The sequence below is a fragment of the Vipera berus genome (assembly GCF_964194415.1).
Source record: "Vipera berus genome assembly, chromosome: 4".
NCBI classification, from domain to species: Eukaryota; Metazoa; Chordata; class Lepidosauria; order Squamata; family Viperidae; genus Vipera; species Vipera berus.
Window position 1 is genome coordinate 82,494,393 of NC_138206.1, and position 16,912 is coordinate 82,511,304.

Sequence of the window (16,912 nt, forward strand, 5' to 3'; positions counted from 1 at the left end):
AATATTAAGTCCTGTCTCGCCTCCTACAACCAAGCATGTCATAGTAAAGATTCCTTTTGGACTAAGATTTGGCTCCAAGAGTTTTGTCTTCCTAAGACGTGGTTTGGGGTGGGTCCTGACACACCATCAGATCCAGCAAAATCTATCTCAAAGACAATAAAATTACAAGTAGTCTTTGTTTAACAACCAGGTAAGACTTCAAAAAAGCTACTTATGAGCCATCTTTGAAGTTATAACACTTCCCCCCCCCATCGTGTGTCACATTTTGAGCAGTTGGCAACCAATTTATGACCAGATGCAGTGTCTCACAATCACGACTATGATTTGCTACTTTTGCTATTTTCTAGCAGAAAAATGGCAAAAAAGTCCCTTGGATATGCTGGATTCAGTTAATAGCTCATGTGGTGCACTTAGCATAACAACCATGATTACTTACTTTACCATCATTATAAAAACAATCATAAAATTGAGCCCAGTCATATGGTTCCTTGATTTACAACCACAATAACTTAAAACTGAAATTCTGGACTTTGTTGTAGTCATAAACTGAGCCTTTATAAACTTAAAAGATTTAAGAATTTATTACATGTGCAATACTGACCAGGGTCTTTTTTTAAAAAAAAAAGCAATGTACCATTTCACATCGTAAATAAAGGGAAGTTTTCATTTAGTATTTATTATAAAACACATTTCACAGATGCTAGACAAGTTGCATATAAAAGCTGTAACATACTGTATAAATTTTTCTTAAATTCTATAATATAGTACCAATAAATTCAATTAATAAACAATATCAAATACATAACAATTCAGAAATTAAGTCATGTCCTTCCATTTTGATAATATAAAAACAAGTAAATGTCTGTTATGCTTCCATTGATTAAATTGCTAATGCAGAAATTTTCTTTTCTTTTTTCCTCTTACAATGTTTTCTGTTAAAATGTACAGGTAAAAATTCTATATACAGTCTTTATCCAACATAAAGTGCTAATATAGGAAAGAAACCAGTATTTACATATAAAACATTAACTATACAAAAAATAATAATTTTGCAATTCTGTAAAATATCAAACTTTCAGACACCAGTAAATTTGCAGTATAATCCTTAAGCATTTACTATATTTCAAGGAAGCTCCCGGGCAGCTACAGCATGGCTAAAAGCCATTTTGCTATAGTCTGAACAACTGATAAACTGATTGTATTTTTTTTTAATTCTCATAATTTGTATTTTACCATCTAAACCACTTCAGTGGTACAGTAATATATTTCAAATACTGAGAATGGATTTGAGTAGATGCTTCATTTTAACCATTATTTATTATTAAACATAGTAAATTTTTGAGGAAATTTTGTGGTGGCCTATGAGTTGAAAGGATTATGTTATTTAATTATGTGTATGGGTTTGGGGCGGAACAGGCTTGTGAGATATGCCTACATTTGGGTTTCTTTTTATTTATTAATGAATGGATGTTGATATTAGAGTTCCTCTGTGACCTGTGTTCTGCCTTACATATCTTCTGAGATTCACAATTTGCTTACTGTTATTCTGAGTTTTTTTGCAGTCAAAAGCAGTTATGACCCCCACACTACTCCCCTATATTTGGAGAGGAACTCGCTCGGCTTGTAAAAAAGTAAGAAATTATTTCAGAAAATAAGGTAAAGTTCAGCCTGGGAAAAGATGCTGTTCTTGCATCTCTGTGGCTCAGAAAAAGACTTCGATAGGATGCAAAGTAAAATAGGAAGAATCATAATTTAACAGCACAGAATTTGAAAACTAAAACAGAGCTTGCTGGAGAAATAAACCTGTTTTGTGTGTAAGGATTTAGGCAATTATATTTTAAAAATCCTGGCTTGACATTATGTAAAATCAAACTAGTAGGGTTGAAAATTGAGATTTATAGATTACACATAAACAGAAAAGAGTCATACATACTCTAAACTAAAAGCAAGTTTTCAACCTTTAATATTGAATATTAAGTAAAATGAGAATCAGACCTACAGGTCACATTCATTTCTCTAAGATCTGCATTTACAAATTAAATATATTTGGAAAAAATATATACAAAAATCTGAACCAGGACTCTCACAGAAATTCAGCAAGAAGAGCAATAAAATCCCCTATTTGGAGATTCTCGTCAGAAGCCATAGCAAAACCTTGGTTTCCACAAATGCCATTTCTTGGATTGTTATGTCCTTCAAGATTAATCAAACACCAAAAGTCACTGTTGGACTGACAGCAAAACTTAAAATAACTGTTTTTGCTCATTGTTGCTAATTTTACACTAATGAGACAAACCAGCCAGAATTAAAATCTTTTGAATGATATTGATTTCATGTGAAGTGTTCGGAAATTTCAGGACATACTAATAGTTAGTAATGGTTGTTCAATGTTATAAAGCATACCATTATCAAAATTGAGTTTATGCTCAAAGATATATACATAAAAAATCTTCAATATGCACCAGCTTTCTAACATCTATACTTCCATCTAGTGTACCATTATAGCTGAAAATATTATATTAAAATATAATATGCAGGAAAGAATCACATTACAGTTAAGAGGGATTACAGTTACTTCAATTTTATAGAATTAGTGAAAAATCAGTATTATAAGGAAAAGGCAAAAAAGGTAAAACATTTCACTTAATTCAGAGTGCTGTACAAATCTAATGTTCAACTCAATTATCAAGGTAGACATTTTTCAGTAAGGTGCTTTTGTTTCTTTCACATTCCCATCTGCATATCAGCAAAATTATAGAAACTGTCTATTTCTCTTGAAGCAGATAACTTGTCTTCAGATACAAAAACCTATATTTTAGGATTAAAAAATAAAGAACAATTATGATTTAGAACACAAGTGTTTTACTCCAGACTTTTAATTTGTTTCTTTAAATAAGCCAGTCAACTGGTTTAGATTAGAATGCTAATCTAAAACTGCAAATTGAATGACACAAACATAATAGAAATATATTCTCATTTTCAAAAGATTTTTGAAATTATATTACGGTATCTGACCCCTTAAATGATACAAACTTGGTATCTTCTAATAGATAATTCACCTCAAGATCTAATTATATATATTAATTATTTAATTAATTTTGGGCCCAGTAATTATGGGCCCAAAGTTAATTGAATAATGCTAGAAGAATCACCATGTATTTATTAAAAGTATTAATATCTAAATTCTAAATTCATAATATATATAAAAAAATACAAAACATATTACTGTAAAAATTTAAAACAACATTTTTCATTGCCCCAGTCACTAGGCAATGACAATATTGACAATATAGTTAGGAAAACTAATTTTCTAAGAGGAAGGACAAAATTAATTTCAATTTTAAAAATTAAAATTCTGTGGAAAAAGTAGTATCCTGGAAAAACAGGCTATCATTTCCAGAAAACACTTTCAGGGACAATCTGCACCACTACTAACCTTAGCTCCACTAAAGACATTAACAACAATGTCTTGACAGGCTGCTATAGAACCATCCCCATTCAACTCTAAAGCGACAACAGGACCTAAAAAAGGAATAATTATGAATTAATATTTTGACGTTAAGTTGTATTCATCTCTGTAAGCCTATGAATACTAGAAATTGTACAAAACAATCGTTTCTACATTGCATATCTCTCCCAAATCTGCTCTGAAATATTGGGAAAAGATACCAGGTACAACCCTGTATTTTTCTGATGCATCTCCCATTAATTTTTGATATTGTCAACTATGTTACCTTTTTGAATTAAGTAAATTGAAGATACTGTATTAACTATACTTGACTCCTACTTGCATAAACAATACTAAATGGCGGTATTTCTGACAGATTGTTGTAGAATGTCATAGACGTCATGGAGGACTAACGTGATCCCTAATACTATTTAACATTTATATGAGAATAATCTTCAGGAGCTTTGGAACCACACCTCATTAATATTACTTTATTTTAAATTATTTATATGACTGCCAGACTTGAAAGTTATTACTTGGGGACAACTTCCATATGCAAATTTATGCTTACATCACTACAATGTACTCTATGTGAGGTTTTCCTTCCATTTGATCTAGAAGTGGCAGTGATGTAGATTGCAGTAATCAGATTACTGAGTAAGGTATATCATCCTGTAACGTCTGCCAAAGAATCTGAACCAAGATTAGGGTTTTGCTTAATATGTATGTTTGAACCAGAATCCTGATGGGCCACCTTTAGTGTAACATCTGATCAAATGCTGAGTTTGTGGGGGAGGTTCTCTTATGTCTGCCAAATGCACACAATGTCATTTTGTATTCTCTCAGATGGGCTTTCTATGTGGTTGTGCCTCCACTATAGAATGATCACCCCCGGAAGTTTATGAGGCACTTGTTTTACAATATCAAGGCATTTGTTGAAGACCTGTCTCGTCACAAAGACCTTTTCTATTGGTTGGGATAAGTGTGTGTGTGTGGGGGGGGGTTGTTTCCACTTCTGTTTTCAACTCCCGTCACTTTTACATATATATTCTATTTTATTGTATAGTTGTTATTGAATATTTTATATCCTGTAAATTCTGTAGATCCTGTATATAGAACAGGATAAGAATAAATTAAAAACATTGTACATCCCTCATGTTTATGACAGAAAAAAGGGACTAAACATAAAAAGTATATTTACTAGTAGGAAATATTTCCCTTCACTCAAATATTACCTATAAGTAGATTTTACAGTCACTGAGAATAAGCTATAGCTGAAATTGAGCAAATGGGTAGAGGATCAAGTGGCTGTAGACATCAAGATCCATCTTTTAAGATCAGCCACCACTTGGAAAGGGCTGCTTGCCTAGTGGACTTAATTTTTCTTGTAATGCTGAAACATGGCACCTTTTTTCCTTTCACTACCCTTTTCCATATCATCTCTATCCATTTGGTTTCTATCCACTCTCTCCTTCTATCTTCATGTAGCTTTATTTCCTGTTTTATGGTAGAAAGAGAATGTATCTGCATATGAGAATATTCCATTTGACAATATGATTGTATAGTTGGATGAATCTATTCCATAAATAATGAACCTTATTCTATAGACAAATATAGCGATACATTATTTTCTTGACTTGGATTTTCTTGGAATGCAACTTCTAGCAAGTATGTAGCTGGGAACACATGTGCACACATTTGTTAGAAGTCTCCAGAAATGATTTTAGCTACAGTTCACTAGTCTAGCTTGACAAGGTACAGAAAGTGAACATCACACTGGATATTGTCAGTTTATACTTATTCCCTACCTACTTTTTTTGAGTTGGGAAGGGATTTTCTTAAACTCAGAACCAAATTTTGTTTTGGATAAATAAGATATCTTCAAAACAAAGTCTAAACCTTATAACATGGTAGAATTCATTGCTCTTTTAAATTTGTAGAATACAAGGCTACTGGAATTGTTACTTTGATACAACAGCACCTACTGTATCTAGGACTAAATACGGTTCTGTGACATTGGAACAATGCATGCTTATTGGGAACCAAAATTTGCTCCTGCTTACTCTTTTATATTTTGAATTACATATGATGCAGAGTTGCTATAGCTCTGATAAATTATATAGCTAAAAATGTATTATTGCTGCTGATCAAAATCAAGTCCAGAAATTCCAGAAACTTTATCAAAATTCAGTTTTGCAAAGAGACCAGCATATTCCTGTATTCCCTTCAACAATGTTGATAGTACAGCTTTTACAAATAATCTTTACCTGTTACCTGTAATAAAAAAATTGGTATGAGCTTCACCAGTAAGTAAAATGTGCCACTTGGTGACAAGGTATTTTTATGTAAAGTATAACTTCAATTGCCCTCTGCCTTAGGAATTACATTCAGATTTAAGTAAAATTTTTAATTTTTCAAGGTTTTAGTTTTAATTTTACCTTTGTCAAGTAAAGGAATGAATTCAGATGCTCTTTGCTGGAACACTCGTTGAGCATCATCAGCTTTCATTGAAACTTCTTTTGTCTGTAGCAGCCAAAAGCCTTTGCCAGTCATCTATTGGATTTCAGTAAGAATTGGAATATATATGAAATATGTAACATAACATATAGAAATAATCCTTAACAAACCAAAATTTTTACTTTTATTCAAATGTTTCTTCCTGCACAGTAATTTCCCCATTATTTAAAGCAATCTATATTGTCTAAATCACAATAAATTGGGTGGGTGGGTGGAAACATATAACATTGAACCATATAAAGAGCTCTGCATCTTTATAGTCAAGAAAATGAACCATCAATCATTGAGAAAGATTAAGTCCAATGGAGAATAGTTTATTTATGACAATGTATAATAATTCAAATTTAAATGCCCAGATGATTTAATTTGGATTATGTTATAAGCAGAAGGATGAACTCAATGATTTATATGACTCCTTCTAATTATGATTCTAAAGACTGTTAGTCAGACCTTGACTTTTACAAGTGCAAATTTCTTACCATTAGCTGCTTCCTGATAATTTACTATTATTTCAGAAGCAAAAAGGAGCTCTCCTAAATTCTGGAAATTTCCAATTCCTTCTACACCTTAAAAAAAAGGATGCACAACTCCTGCTGGTTTGAGGTCCGTATCAGCTTTGTGTAAAATATAATGTAACAAGCAGCATCAAAGCTCTTTAAGCATTTGCAAAGGCTTAAGGTATCTATTTTGTACCTTAAGACTCTTTATTAGGCAGTGAAAATCCAACATACGGCACCTCCCACTCTGGTTGCTAAAGAAATTTGCATGTGGCTCCTGGACTTTCTTTTTTGTACTTCTGCCCTAGGAAAACACACTTAGAGTAAAACAAGATTCCTATCCTAACTGTATATCAAAGAATTTGGTTTGACATTTTTTGCAGAGGCACTGATCTTTTCTGAATTAAAAATGAGATACAGAAAAACATTTACTATGAGGATATTACAAACACCTTTTTACAAGATTTTCTTTAATGTTGTACCAGCAGACTTCAAATTATGAAGTGAGATTCTTCTCCCTCTGCAACCTTCATGTGTATTCTCAAATTTTACTCTAGATCAGACATGTCAAACACAAGGCCCGGGGGCCGGATCCGGCCCGCGAAGTGGTTTCATGTGGCCCGCGAAGCCATCCTGGAAACAGTGAGGGAACGGCCCCCACTGCCTTGGCCCTGGCCCAGAGACCCTCCTTCCGCCAAAGACCCTCAGATCTGTCCCACTCCTGCCCAGGCCCCCATAGGCACCCTTGATGTGAACGATGTAGAGCTGGCCATGCCCAGCCAGTAGGCCATACGTGCACTAGCCACGCCCACCCAGTAGGCCACGCCCACCCTGGCCATACCCACCCGGCCCCCTGAGGGCAACCGCAATGCTGATGTGGCCCTCAATGAAATTGAGTTTGACAACCCTGCTCTAGATTATTCTCCTGTTGCATCCTACAGGTTATATTTTCAAACTGCAAAGCATAGGTTGTCAGTCATATAAAGGAACACGTTTCAAATCTGCATCATGTCAGGATTTGGTTATGCCTTGTAAAAGCCATTTAAAAGCTACAGATCTGTAATACTTTAATTTCTAAAAAGGCAAAATAGCTTTAAACCCAAAGTATAAAGTATAGCAAATTGCTTCCTACCTCATCAATTAACTTCCTTGCATTGGCAGTTGTATAGTCTCCAGCAAAGAACACTACAAAGCAAGATTCCTCACTTTTTTTTTGCCGTCCTCCCAGGGTTACTGGAATTATGCTCTTATTGACATCAGTTGAAATCCTCATGGCTTTTAATTCTTCAGTAGTTGGCAATGGTACATAATCTTGAACTAAAGCATCCTCAGCTAGAAGACCCCAATTATTTTCTCCTGAAACTGGTGTGAAGTCATGGATATTGCTCCATGTGTTGTTAAAGATGCTTAGCCCAGCATCTTTCAACTGCAAAGCCAGCTCTGGATAATAGTATTGGAAACATCCAAATTTCATACCTGTAGAAGATTCAATAATGGGCTGGGTGGTACAGCACAGAAATACTTCTATCTTTCTGCAGTCGCGAGTACGAAACTGTTGGCATGCCACAACACATTTACAGTCTTTGCAGTCACGCAAAAATACACTGCCTTTTACAGGTCCTAGAAAAATTTGGCAGTTTGTACAGTCATCAACAGTGATTGTAGCAGAATGATCAAATATATAAATATTGCAATTCTCACAGTCCTGAATGACAAACTGTTGTCCTGCAACTTTCCCAGGTAAACGTCCAACTGTTTCATTCTTGAGTCCAGAAAACATGTAATCTTTAGGATCAATCTAGAACAAAAACAATATTTTATAATCAATGTATATTCTTAAAAGACATGAACACTTTAAGTCTGGAAAAAATTAGAATCAATATTTACTATAATATGCAAATTTTCTAGTATTACCATTATTTTATTTCCTCTCTTAAGACAGTCATCATTTCTATTCCATTGTTGAAGAGACTGAAGGAAAGGGTTTTTTAGTCAGAGAATTTCTATTAAGAGCTTACGAACTATTAATACAGAAGGGTATTCTATACGATAGTTCAAATATGTTATTGATTGATAAAATACTATTCGATTAAAAAAATCACAGCACAGCATAAAAAGAAAATCAAGTATCTTTTAAGAGAAGGAATGGCAGAATTTGGAGCGCAGTGAAAAGGGGGATCAGCTTAGAATCCCTATGTAGCCACAAGCAAACTAAGTCTAGCCAGATGCTGTTAGTTGAGAATATTCATGTGCATAGGCTTTTAGCAATAAATCATCTTAACTGTACCTTTATGTGTGGATTTGGTCTTTTGCACTTGTCATTTTTAGTGGTTTAAGTTTACTGATATATCAAGGATTTCTTGCAAGATGGTAATAGAATTGTACTTCTATAATAATATTGAAGGGTAGCATTAAACATTTCCATTTAAAGATATGGATTTTATCACAAAAGCATAACAATTTGTCTTAAAATGTAAATGTTATTTGATTTAATTAGTAAGCCATAGATATAGGTTCTAGGCCAGTGGCTCCCAACCTTTTCTATACCCTGCACCCCTAGAATTCTTCTGATATATTCTCGCACCCCTTACAAAAGTTCAAAATAATGGCAACGAATTATGCATATACACTATAATTTTGAAAACCCAATTTTTTGCACCCTCTGGAATATTTTCTCACAACCCCGGTTGGGAACCCGTTCATATAATTCAAGTATCACATTTTGAAGGATCATATCACATATTCCATTCACAGAGAATACTGAAAAATGGAATATTTAGCCAGATAAATAAAATTTATAGTTTTACACTTCATTGCACATCTAAGATGTAAAACAGGAAAACAGCAGATGCCAATTAAAATTAAACCAAATGGAATTGAGAAGCTGTGTCACAACTAATCTGAAAACACAAAGTTGTTCTGCTAAAATTGGCAGGATTGTGCAAATAATGACAGAACAGTATAATTCCACATGCTATCATCTTTTAAAGCAGCATTTCAATTTAGCTTAGCTTCCTCAAACATCAAAATGTTCCCCAGCATTTAGAGAGAAAAAAAGCTAAGCCTCCTTTAAATGGGTAACACAACCAGTTATATTATCCATTAAGTAACATTTATAGTCCCCATTAAAATATTTTATTATATAGCCTTATCTAGCTTAATTTCAATTCTTCCTAATATTAGGACATTTGGCATAATCCACTCTAAAGCACCAGCTGATACAAAATGGCATAAAAATTGAAAGTTATAAACTATTTAAAAGTAGGATACAATAAATTTCTGCAATTTGTTTTTAACTCAAAATTCATTTATAAATGTAAATATATTACATCTATATTCAGGTCTAATCATTTAAAAGTTACCGGTAACATGTATAGTATAGGAATATAAGGGGCAGCTAATTTAAAAGGATGTTTGTTAGAAAATCAGGAAATACTGTATTTTTCAGGGGGGGAAATCACACTGTATTTCACTTATTTTCATAACTCAAGGAAATGAGTCAAATAATATTTCAAAATTTCCTTAGGCACCAAATCTAAAGGACAGTTGAAGGTGGCCATCTAAATGTTCTTAAATAAAGGAGAAAAAAACTCCTTGGTTAGTGTTATGTATCTTGAAAGGGAGGCTTCCATAAAGCTTCACTTATTTTTTAAAAAACCCTCTGGGAATATTTAAAGCTTGTGTTACTACCTGCAGTCTCATTCTTTATACACAAGAGATATCTAGATAGAAAACAAGGGAAGATCATTATATATCTTAGATTATGTACACAAGAATACATTGATGTGCTCTGAACTATCACTATCAGGTTTAGGTATTTACCAAATGCAGACTAAATTAAAACTGATAAAATAGAAGTCAACAAGAAAGGTTGTGGCAGTGCTAAACTAGTTTGTGATCGTTTCATCAACTTGTCTATGGTACACTTCAAAAATATGAGCTAACACCTGTTTCCTTCAAAGGCTTCCTGAATTTTTTTAAATGTATTTCAATATCTTAAACTACAATATCAATAACTTTGCAGCTATATTGATCTATGACATCCATGCACTAATATATTGTAATCTAATTTAAATACCATTTATCTGCCCAAACCCAAATCGCTGCTTCCGAAGGCTGAAAAATTTCATATCATATCATTTCTTCAAATTCACCAGGACGGCTAAAGGCTGGTAAAGAGTATCTAATCACACATCTTTGGAGATGACAGGAATAACCTTTCAAATCCTGAAGAAGCTGCAGATAATACCTATTTGCCACACAAGCAGTATCTGGTGTTTACAGAAGTAATTTGATAAGCCCAAGCAAGCAAGCAAAAACATTGGGAAAGGTGGTGGTGGGGTGTTAGATGGGCTAAAGCAAGTTCCCCAACCCGGCACAACACCCAGAATTCTCATTCACCATAATCCACAGCTGATATTTTGAGAGTTCTGCTGCGAACAAAGCTAGAATGATATCCGTTTGAGGAAAACCGAAGTTAGAAAGATCTCCTGGGAACGAGAGAGGAACTGTTCGTGTTTCCCCAGTATATTGTTTCGCAGTAAACGGAATTAACTGAATTGATTGGATTCACACGATACACTGATCCGTGAACTAGCCAAACTGGCGCGGCTTGCGCAACACACACGAGCCAAGCCCCATTTATCCCAACATGTTGTGCAAACACAGCCAGCAAAGAAGAGGAAGTAGCCCTGTGCGCTCAGCCCTGTGCCCCCACCCCCAGGACAGCCGCTTTCAAAGGAGGAAATAGCGGTTACCTTGGCTCGCTGGTCCCAACTATACTGTGGCTGTTTGTCGGCCTCCGCGGACAGAGAGCCATTGCGGTCTCCGGTCTCAGCGCCCGCTTTGGTCTCTTTAACCTGCTTCCGCCTCTTGGAGAAGAAACAGCCCATAATCTGTTTCTTCACCTTAGAACACAGACACGCGCACTACAAACACCTTCCCTTCACTGCGCCTCCCTCCAGTCCAAACAGCCCCAGCGCCTCCCGCGAAGGAACTATAACTGAATATGCTCCACCCTCCACTTAAAGCTCCTGCTTCCGGCTTCTCCCTCATCCGTCTCCCATGGCGACTGCGGCTCCTCCCTTCCCAGCATTTCTTCCAATCAGCATCGTATGAAAGCTTTCCGTCAATCTGGCTCGCTGACTAATAACGAAGCACGACGTCGATCGCGCTGCTCGCCGTGAGTCTCGTGACTGGAAACCGGGAAAAGAATTGTCCGTAAAGAGAGCAGGGCGTTGACGCCGTGCTGCGCGCGTTCCGAGATGTGTTGCTTTTTCTGGCAGGGATGGGGGCGGGGAGGGAAGGATGTTTTTAATAATAAGCTCCAGTATGTGAATTGAACCATATGTCTTGCTCAAGCCTCGACTAGGGTGTGCACACAGGTTGCTCGGTGCGTGAAAAAAAGCATTCTGCTGATGCACAAAGGCACAAGGAATAGTGCTACCAACCTTAAAGATCGTCTGCACGGGAACCTACGAATCCTGCTTTCCTGGGTGTAGTAAAGTATCGTGGATTATGCTATTAACTGGAATGGTCGGCTATTTTATATGTATATAGCGTAACCTGTAAAGATTTAATCTCTTGTCTAGAAAGTACCGGCAAGTTGTCTGTTACCAAGATGGATGTTCTATTCTGGCTCTTAAGGTATAATATTTTACTGTTTTAAGACAAACTTTTTTAAATTACACATTAAAAAGTCAAATACTGTCAGCAGAAAGCTTTTTTTATCTCTTCTTATATGGGAAGAAGCTTCTGCCAACTGATGGGACTTCTAAGGAAATATAAAACAATCTCTATATAGATTGTTAAGATAAACATTAGTATTCCATCCAGGGTTCTCACTTGAGGCACAAATGACCAGGATCAAATTATCATAATGGACATATTATGTAAATACATAGCTCTGAACAAGGCTCTGTGCTAGAAAAAATGGAAGCAAGGAGAAGAGGATGACCAGCAGTAAGCTTGATGGACTTTGTTACAGTGGTGATGGATGGAAGATTGGAAAGATCAAGTTAGGGACAGATCATGGAGAAAAAATTATGGTTACTAAGAGCTGACAATGTCTTAATGGCACATAATCACAAAATACCAGCATAGGTTTTTATTTGCTTTGTACCTTCAAGTCAGTCTTGATGCTGGCAACTGGCTGAACAAGGTTTCTTGGCAAGATTTTCAGAATTGATTTGCTCTTGCCTTCTTCCCATGTTCACAGAGTGACTGGTACAAAATTTCACAGTTGGCTTTGTGCTGGAGGCTGGACGAGAACTCACTGTTTCCTGCTACTCTAGTAAATCTACAGAACTAAAATCCCTTGTGCACATTTTAGTCAATAGCATCTGTCATCATTTTGCTAGGCAGATGAGATGATTAGACAGTATTTTATGTATTTGTATTCTGGCTAACTCCCAATGATTTTGAAATATGAAGTCCCTATTTAAAAATGTGTGAAGAGTTAAAAAAAATAGTCCTGTGTATACTTAACCAGAAGTAAACAAAAGTAAAGACCTTAAGTTAAATCTCAGCTGCTTATCACAATCTAAATATATCCACACAGTCTTCTTGCTATTTCTTCTCCAGAGATGATTTTGTTCCCTCTCTAATATATGTCTCTAGCATTTCCTGGTGGTCTATATCATTCAGGTACCAAACAGGGATGGCTCGCTTTCAGATACAAACAAGTTACTAACCATGATAAGTACCGTACATCTAAATTCAAGATGTATGTGTCTGTATATGTATTAAAAGAAATAATTAAAATATAATTCATATCTGCTGAGGTAATTCGCTACCTATTTTTTTGCATGTTGAGAAGACTGACATGAAAAACATTTGAATCATATTAGTGCATTAACTTTAAAAATATTGTTTCTAATGCTTTTGCTACAGAATAAATTACTGCATCCTATATGAATAGCATACAATTTATAATTTAGACTGATTAAAATCAAGGAGAATAAAATTGTAACAGCTCTTAAGTGCAATATTAGAAAACTGGTTTATGTCAAGACAGCCCTTCTCTATGATATAATGAGTTATCTTTTGTAAAGCAGCACTTTAAATAAATACAAAGGAGATGGTCTGACTTCCAAGCCAAGGAAGAAAACAGAAATTTCACAGTATTACAGTCCCAGATCCCATTTTCTGTAGTCTAATTCAGTGCCCCCCAACCTTTTGGGCGCTGTGGACCATGGAGAACAGTTTTTCTGCAGACCAGGTGGGGGGATGTGGTTTCATGGTTCTGCATGTGCATGGATGGGGCTTTGCTTGCTTGCGCTGACTGATTCCTAGCAGGCTGGGGGTTGGGGACCCCTCATCTAATCAACATGTTCAAAGATACAACTAAACATTTGCTGATCATTCTCTTTTTCTCCGAATTAATTTCAAAATAATCCAAAAATGGCTAGTTGATTTTCAGTTAATAGAAGGAAATTATCTCTTAATCATCAATTCTTGAAATTAGAATTCCAATGCAGCTGGTGAACTTGGAGTCAGATTGTATTGAAAATGTAACCTTAATAATAAATACTTTATGGTCCACTTTTGTATTATATATATTATGCTGCCAAGCATGTGATCAAGTATTTTAGATTCTGAGGAAAAAAACTGCATAAATCCTTGTGTAGTTAGGGCAATAAAAAACAATTATTCCAAAGGACATGTAAACCTAATTTATGCATGTTTAATAAGTAAATGCTACTGGATTTAATTGAACATATATTCAATAAATTTGCATAGGACTTGCTGAGGTTTATATGAGAATCAGAATAACAGTTGGAGGGACCTAGTAGATCATCTAGTGCCCCTTGCCCATACAGGAGACCCTACACCATTTTTGACAGATGGCAGTCCAGTCTCTTCTTGAAAACTTCCAGTGATGAAACTGCCACAACATCTGAAGGCAAACTGTTCCATGGTTGATTGTTCTCACTGTCAGAAAATTTGTCCCCTCTAGGTTGAATCTCTCCTTGACCAGTTTCCATCCGTAATTCCTTGTCTAGCCTTCAGGTGCTTTGGAAAACAGGCTGATCCCCTCCTCTCTGAGCCCCTCAAATATTGAAATATGATAATGTTTCTCCTGGTCCTTCTCTTCACTACACTAGCCATGCTCAGTTCCTATAGCTCAGGGTTGTCAAACTGCTGGCCCTGCACTTATTTTTTATAGTGTGGAGACCAAAATTGGTTGCAGTATTCTAGGTGTGATCTTACTAAGGCTTTATAGAGTGGTATTAGTAACTCACGGGATCTTGATTGAATCCCTCTGTTAATGCAATTTAGGATTGCACTGGCTTTTTTGGCTGCTGCAGCACATCGTTGGCTCATACTGTATTTAATTGATTGTCCACTAAGACTCCAAGATCCCTCTCACAGTTGCTGCTATTAAGCTTGGTTTCACCCAATCTATATGTGTAGTTTTGGTTTTTCTAGCCTAAGTGTAACACTTTACTTGTCTCTAAATTAAATTAAATTTTGTTAGAGAGGGCCCAATGTTCAAGTCTATCACGATCCATCTAGATCTTGACCTAAAAGGGTGTTGACTATTCCTGCCAGCTTAGTATCATCTGCAAATTTGATAAGTTGCCCTTCTATTCCCTCATCTAAGTCGTTTATGAAGAAGTTGAAGAGTACTGGGCCTAGGAAAGAGCCTTCTGCTTACTTCCCTCCATGTAGACATAGTACCATTAAGGACAACTTGTTGAGTGTGGTTTGTCAGCCAGTGAAAAATCCATCTGATGGTGATGCTGTCTATCCCACTTTTTTAGCTTTCCAAGAAGTAGGTTGTGGTCTACTTTGTTGAATGCCTTGCTGAAGTCTAAGTATACTATCTTCACAGCATTTCTCTGGTCTACTAATTTAGTTACTTAATCAAAGAATGAAATAAGATTGGTTTGGCATGATCTGTTTTTAACAAACCCATGCTGGCTTCTAGTTATAACTTTGTTTGTTTCTAGATGTTCGCAGATCTATTTTTTTATTATCTTTTCCAGTATCTTCCCAGATATTGATGTTAGGCTGATTGGTCTGTAGTTTCCTGGGTCTGTTTTTTCCTCTTTTTTGAAGTTGGGAACCAAATTGGCTCTTTTCCCCGGTGCTCCAGGATTTTTGAAATCTTTGTGCAGCCATGTTGGTTTCTTCTTGATATTTTTGTTTTTTGTTTTTCAGTGGTATTGTGTTGGACTAGGCTTTTATGTTCGTACCGTGTTTTTCCGAAAGACCCGGTCTTATATTATTTTTGCCTCGAAAAGAGGCATTAGGTTTTACTTTGGGGCAGTATCTTATATTTTCCGTGATACCTGTGTCACCTTGCAGTGGCGGTACCAACAACCCCATCCAGCAGGAGCTCACATGGCTGCTACCCCACTTCTGCTGTGGCCACTCGTGGCAGGAGGCCGCATGGCATATTGCAACAAGGACAGGCAGGTGAGGGAGGGGGTGAAGCTGCCCCATGTGCCCTGCACCTGCTTTCTTCAGCTCCCCCCCAGCCAGGCCATTCCCCTCCCCGTTCTCCGTCCTCTTCAGTGGCGGCAATGAAGGGCTGGCGGCAGTCACGACGCAAGCCATGGGAGAGTTGGCAGCAGAACCTTTCACCATCACTCTCCCCTGGCTCTGAAACGGTGGAGGGGGAACAGGTCTACCCGGCCTATCCTCCATACAGTAGCATGGCAGTCCAGCTTGGGAGGGGAGTGAAAGAGAGCAAGGAATGGCCTGGCTGGGGGGGCCCTGACGGAAGTGGGTGCGGGGTGCGTGGGGCAGCTCCACTCCCTCCCCCACCTGCCTCACCTTGTGGCAGCCTCCTGCCGCATTGTGGCAGCCGGGTGGGACGGAGTGGGTGGGGTCCTAATTAGGGCTTATTTTTAGAGTAGGGCTTATATTAGGCCCACCCCCACAAATCAGGGTATGTCTTTTTTTCGGGGTGGGGTTTATTTTCAGGGAAACACGCTATTTTTCAGAGTTTCCCAAGCTTGTTTTCCCCTTTAGGATTGTCATCCAAGGAATCTTTCCCAAGTTCTCTCAGAGTTTGTTAAAATCAGCTCTTTTAAAATCTAAGACTGATATCATTATCTTCTATTGCTTATAGTTGCATTACATTGAATTCCAGTATGACATGGTCACTCTCACCCAAGGTTCCTGCAGTTTCAACTCCATTGCTTTTTCTCTGTTTGTGAGAATTAATTCCGGTATGGCTGTCCCTCTAGTTCCCTCCTCTACTTTTGGACAATAAAGTTGTCAGCTAGGTTGGTCAGGAACCTATTCAATTTCTCACTTGGTGCATAATTAGTCTTCCAGTTGATGTCAGAGTAATTGAAGTCTCCCATTACTATTGTAGTGTGTTTTCTACATATATTTGTTAATTGGTTAGCAAAAAGTACATCTATTTTTTCTGCTTGGTTGAGTGGCTTGTAGTATACATCTATGGCAATGTCATTCTTTTTTTCCTTTTATATTG

At 36.6% G+C, this 16,912-nt stretch overlaps 1 protein-coding gene across 3 annotated transcripts; it reads right to left on the minus strand.

Moving 5' to 3' along the window:
* Nucleotides 1-607: 607 nt before the first annotated feature.
* Nucleotides 608-11,459, minus strand: RP2 (RP2 activator of ARL3 GTPase). Of its 3 annotated transcripts, XM_081326254.1 has the most exons (7): nucleotides 11,220-11,459; nucleotides 8,164-8,260; nucleotides 7,595-7,938; nucleotides 6,659-6,766; nucleotides 5,887-6,001; nucleotides 3,437-3,522; nucleotides 608-2,808 (listed from the first exon to the last, which is right to left on the minus strand). In XM_081326254.1, exons 1-7 carry the CDS (start codon nucleotides 11,352-11,354, stop codon nucleotides 2,725-2,727), a joined length of 969 nt encoding a protein of 322 aa, XP_081182380.1. In that variant the 5' UTR covers nucleotides 11,355-11,459; the 3' UTR covers nucleotides 608-2,724. The 3 variants fall into 3 exon arrangements, with proteins under 3 accessions (XP_081182380.1, XP_081182378.1, XP_081182379.1); XM_081326252.1 differs by having other exon boundaries at nucleotides 7,595-8,260; XM_081326253.1 differs by lacking the exon at nucleotides 6,659-6,766 and having other exon boundaries at nucleotides 7,595-8,260.
* Between the last annotated feature and the right edge of the window lie 5,453 nt (nucleotides 11,460-16,912).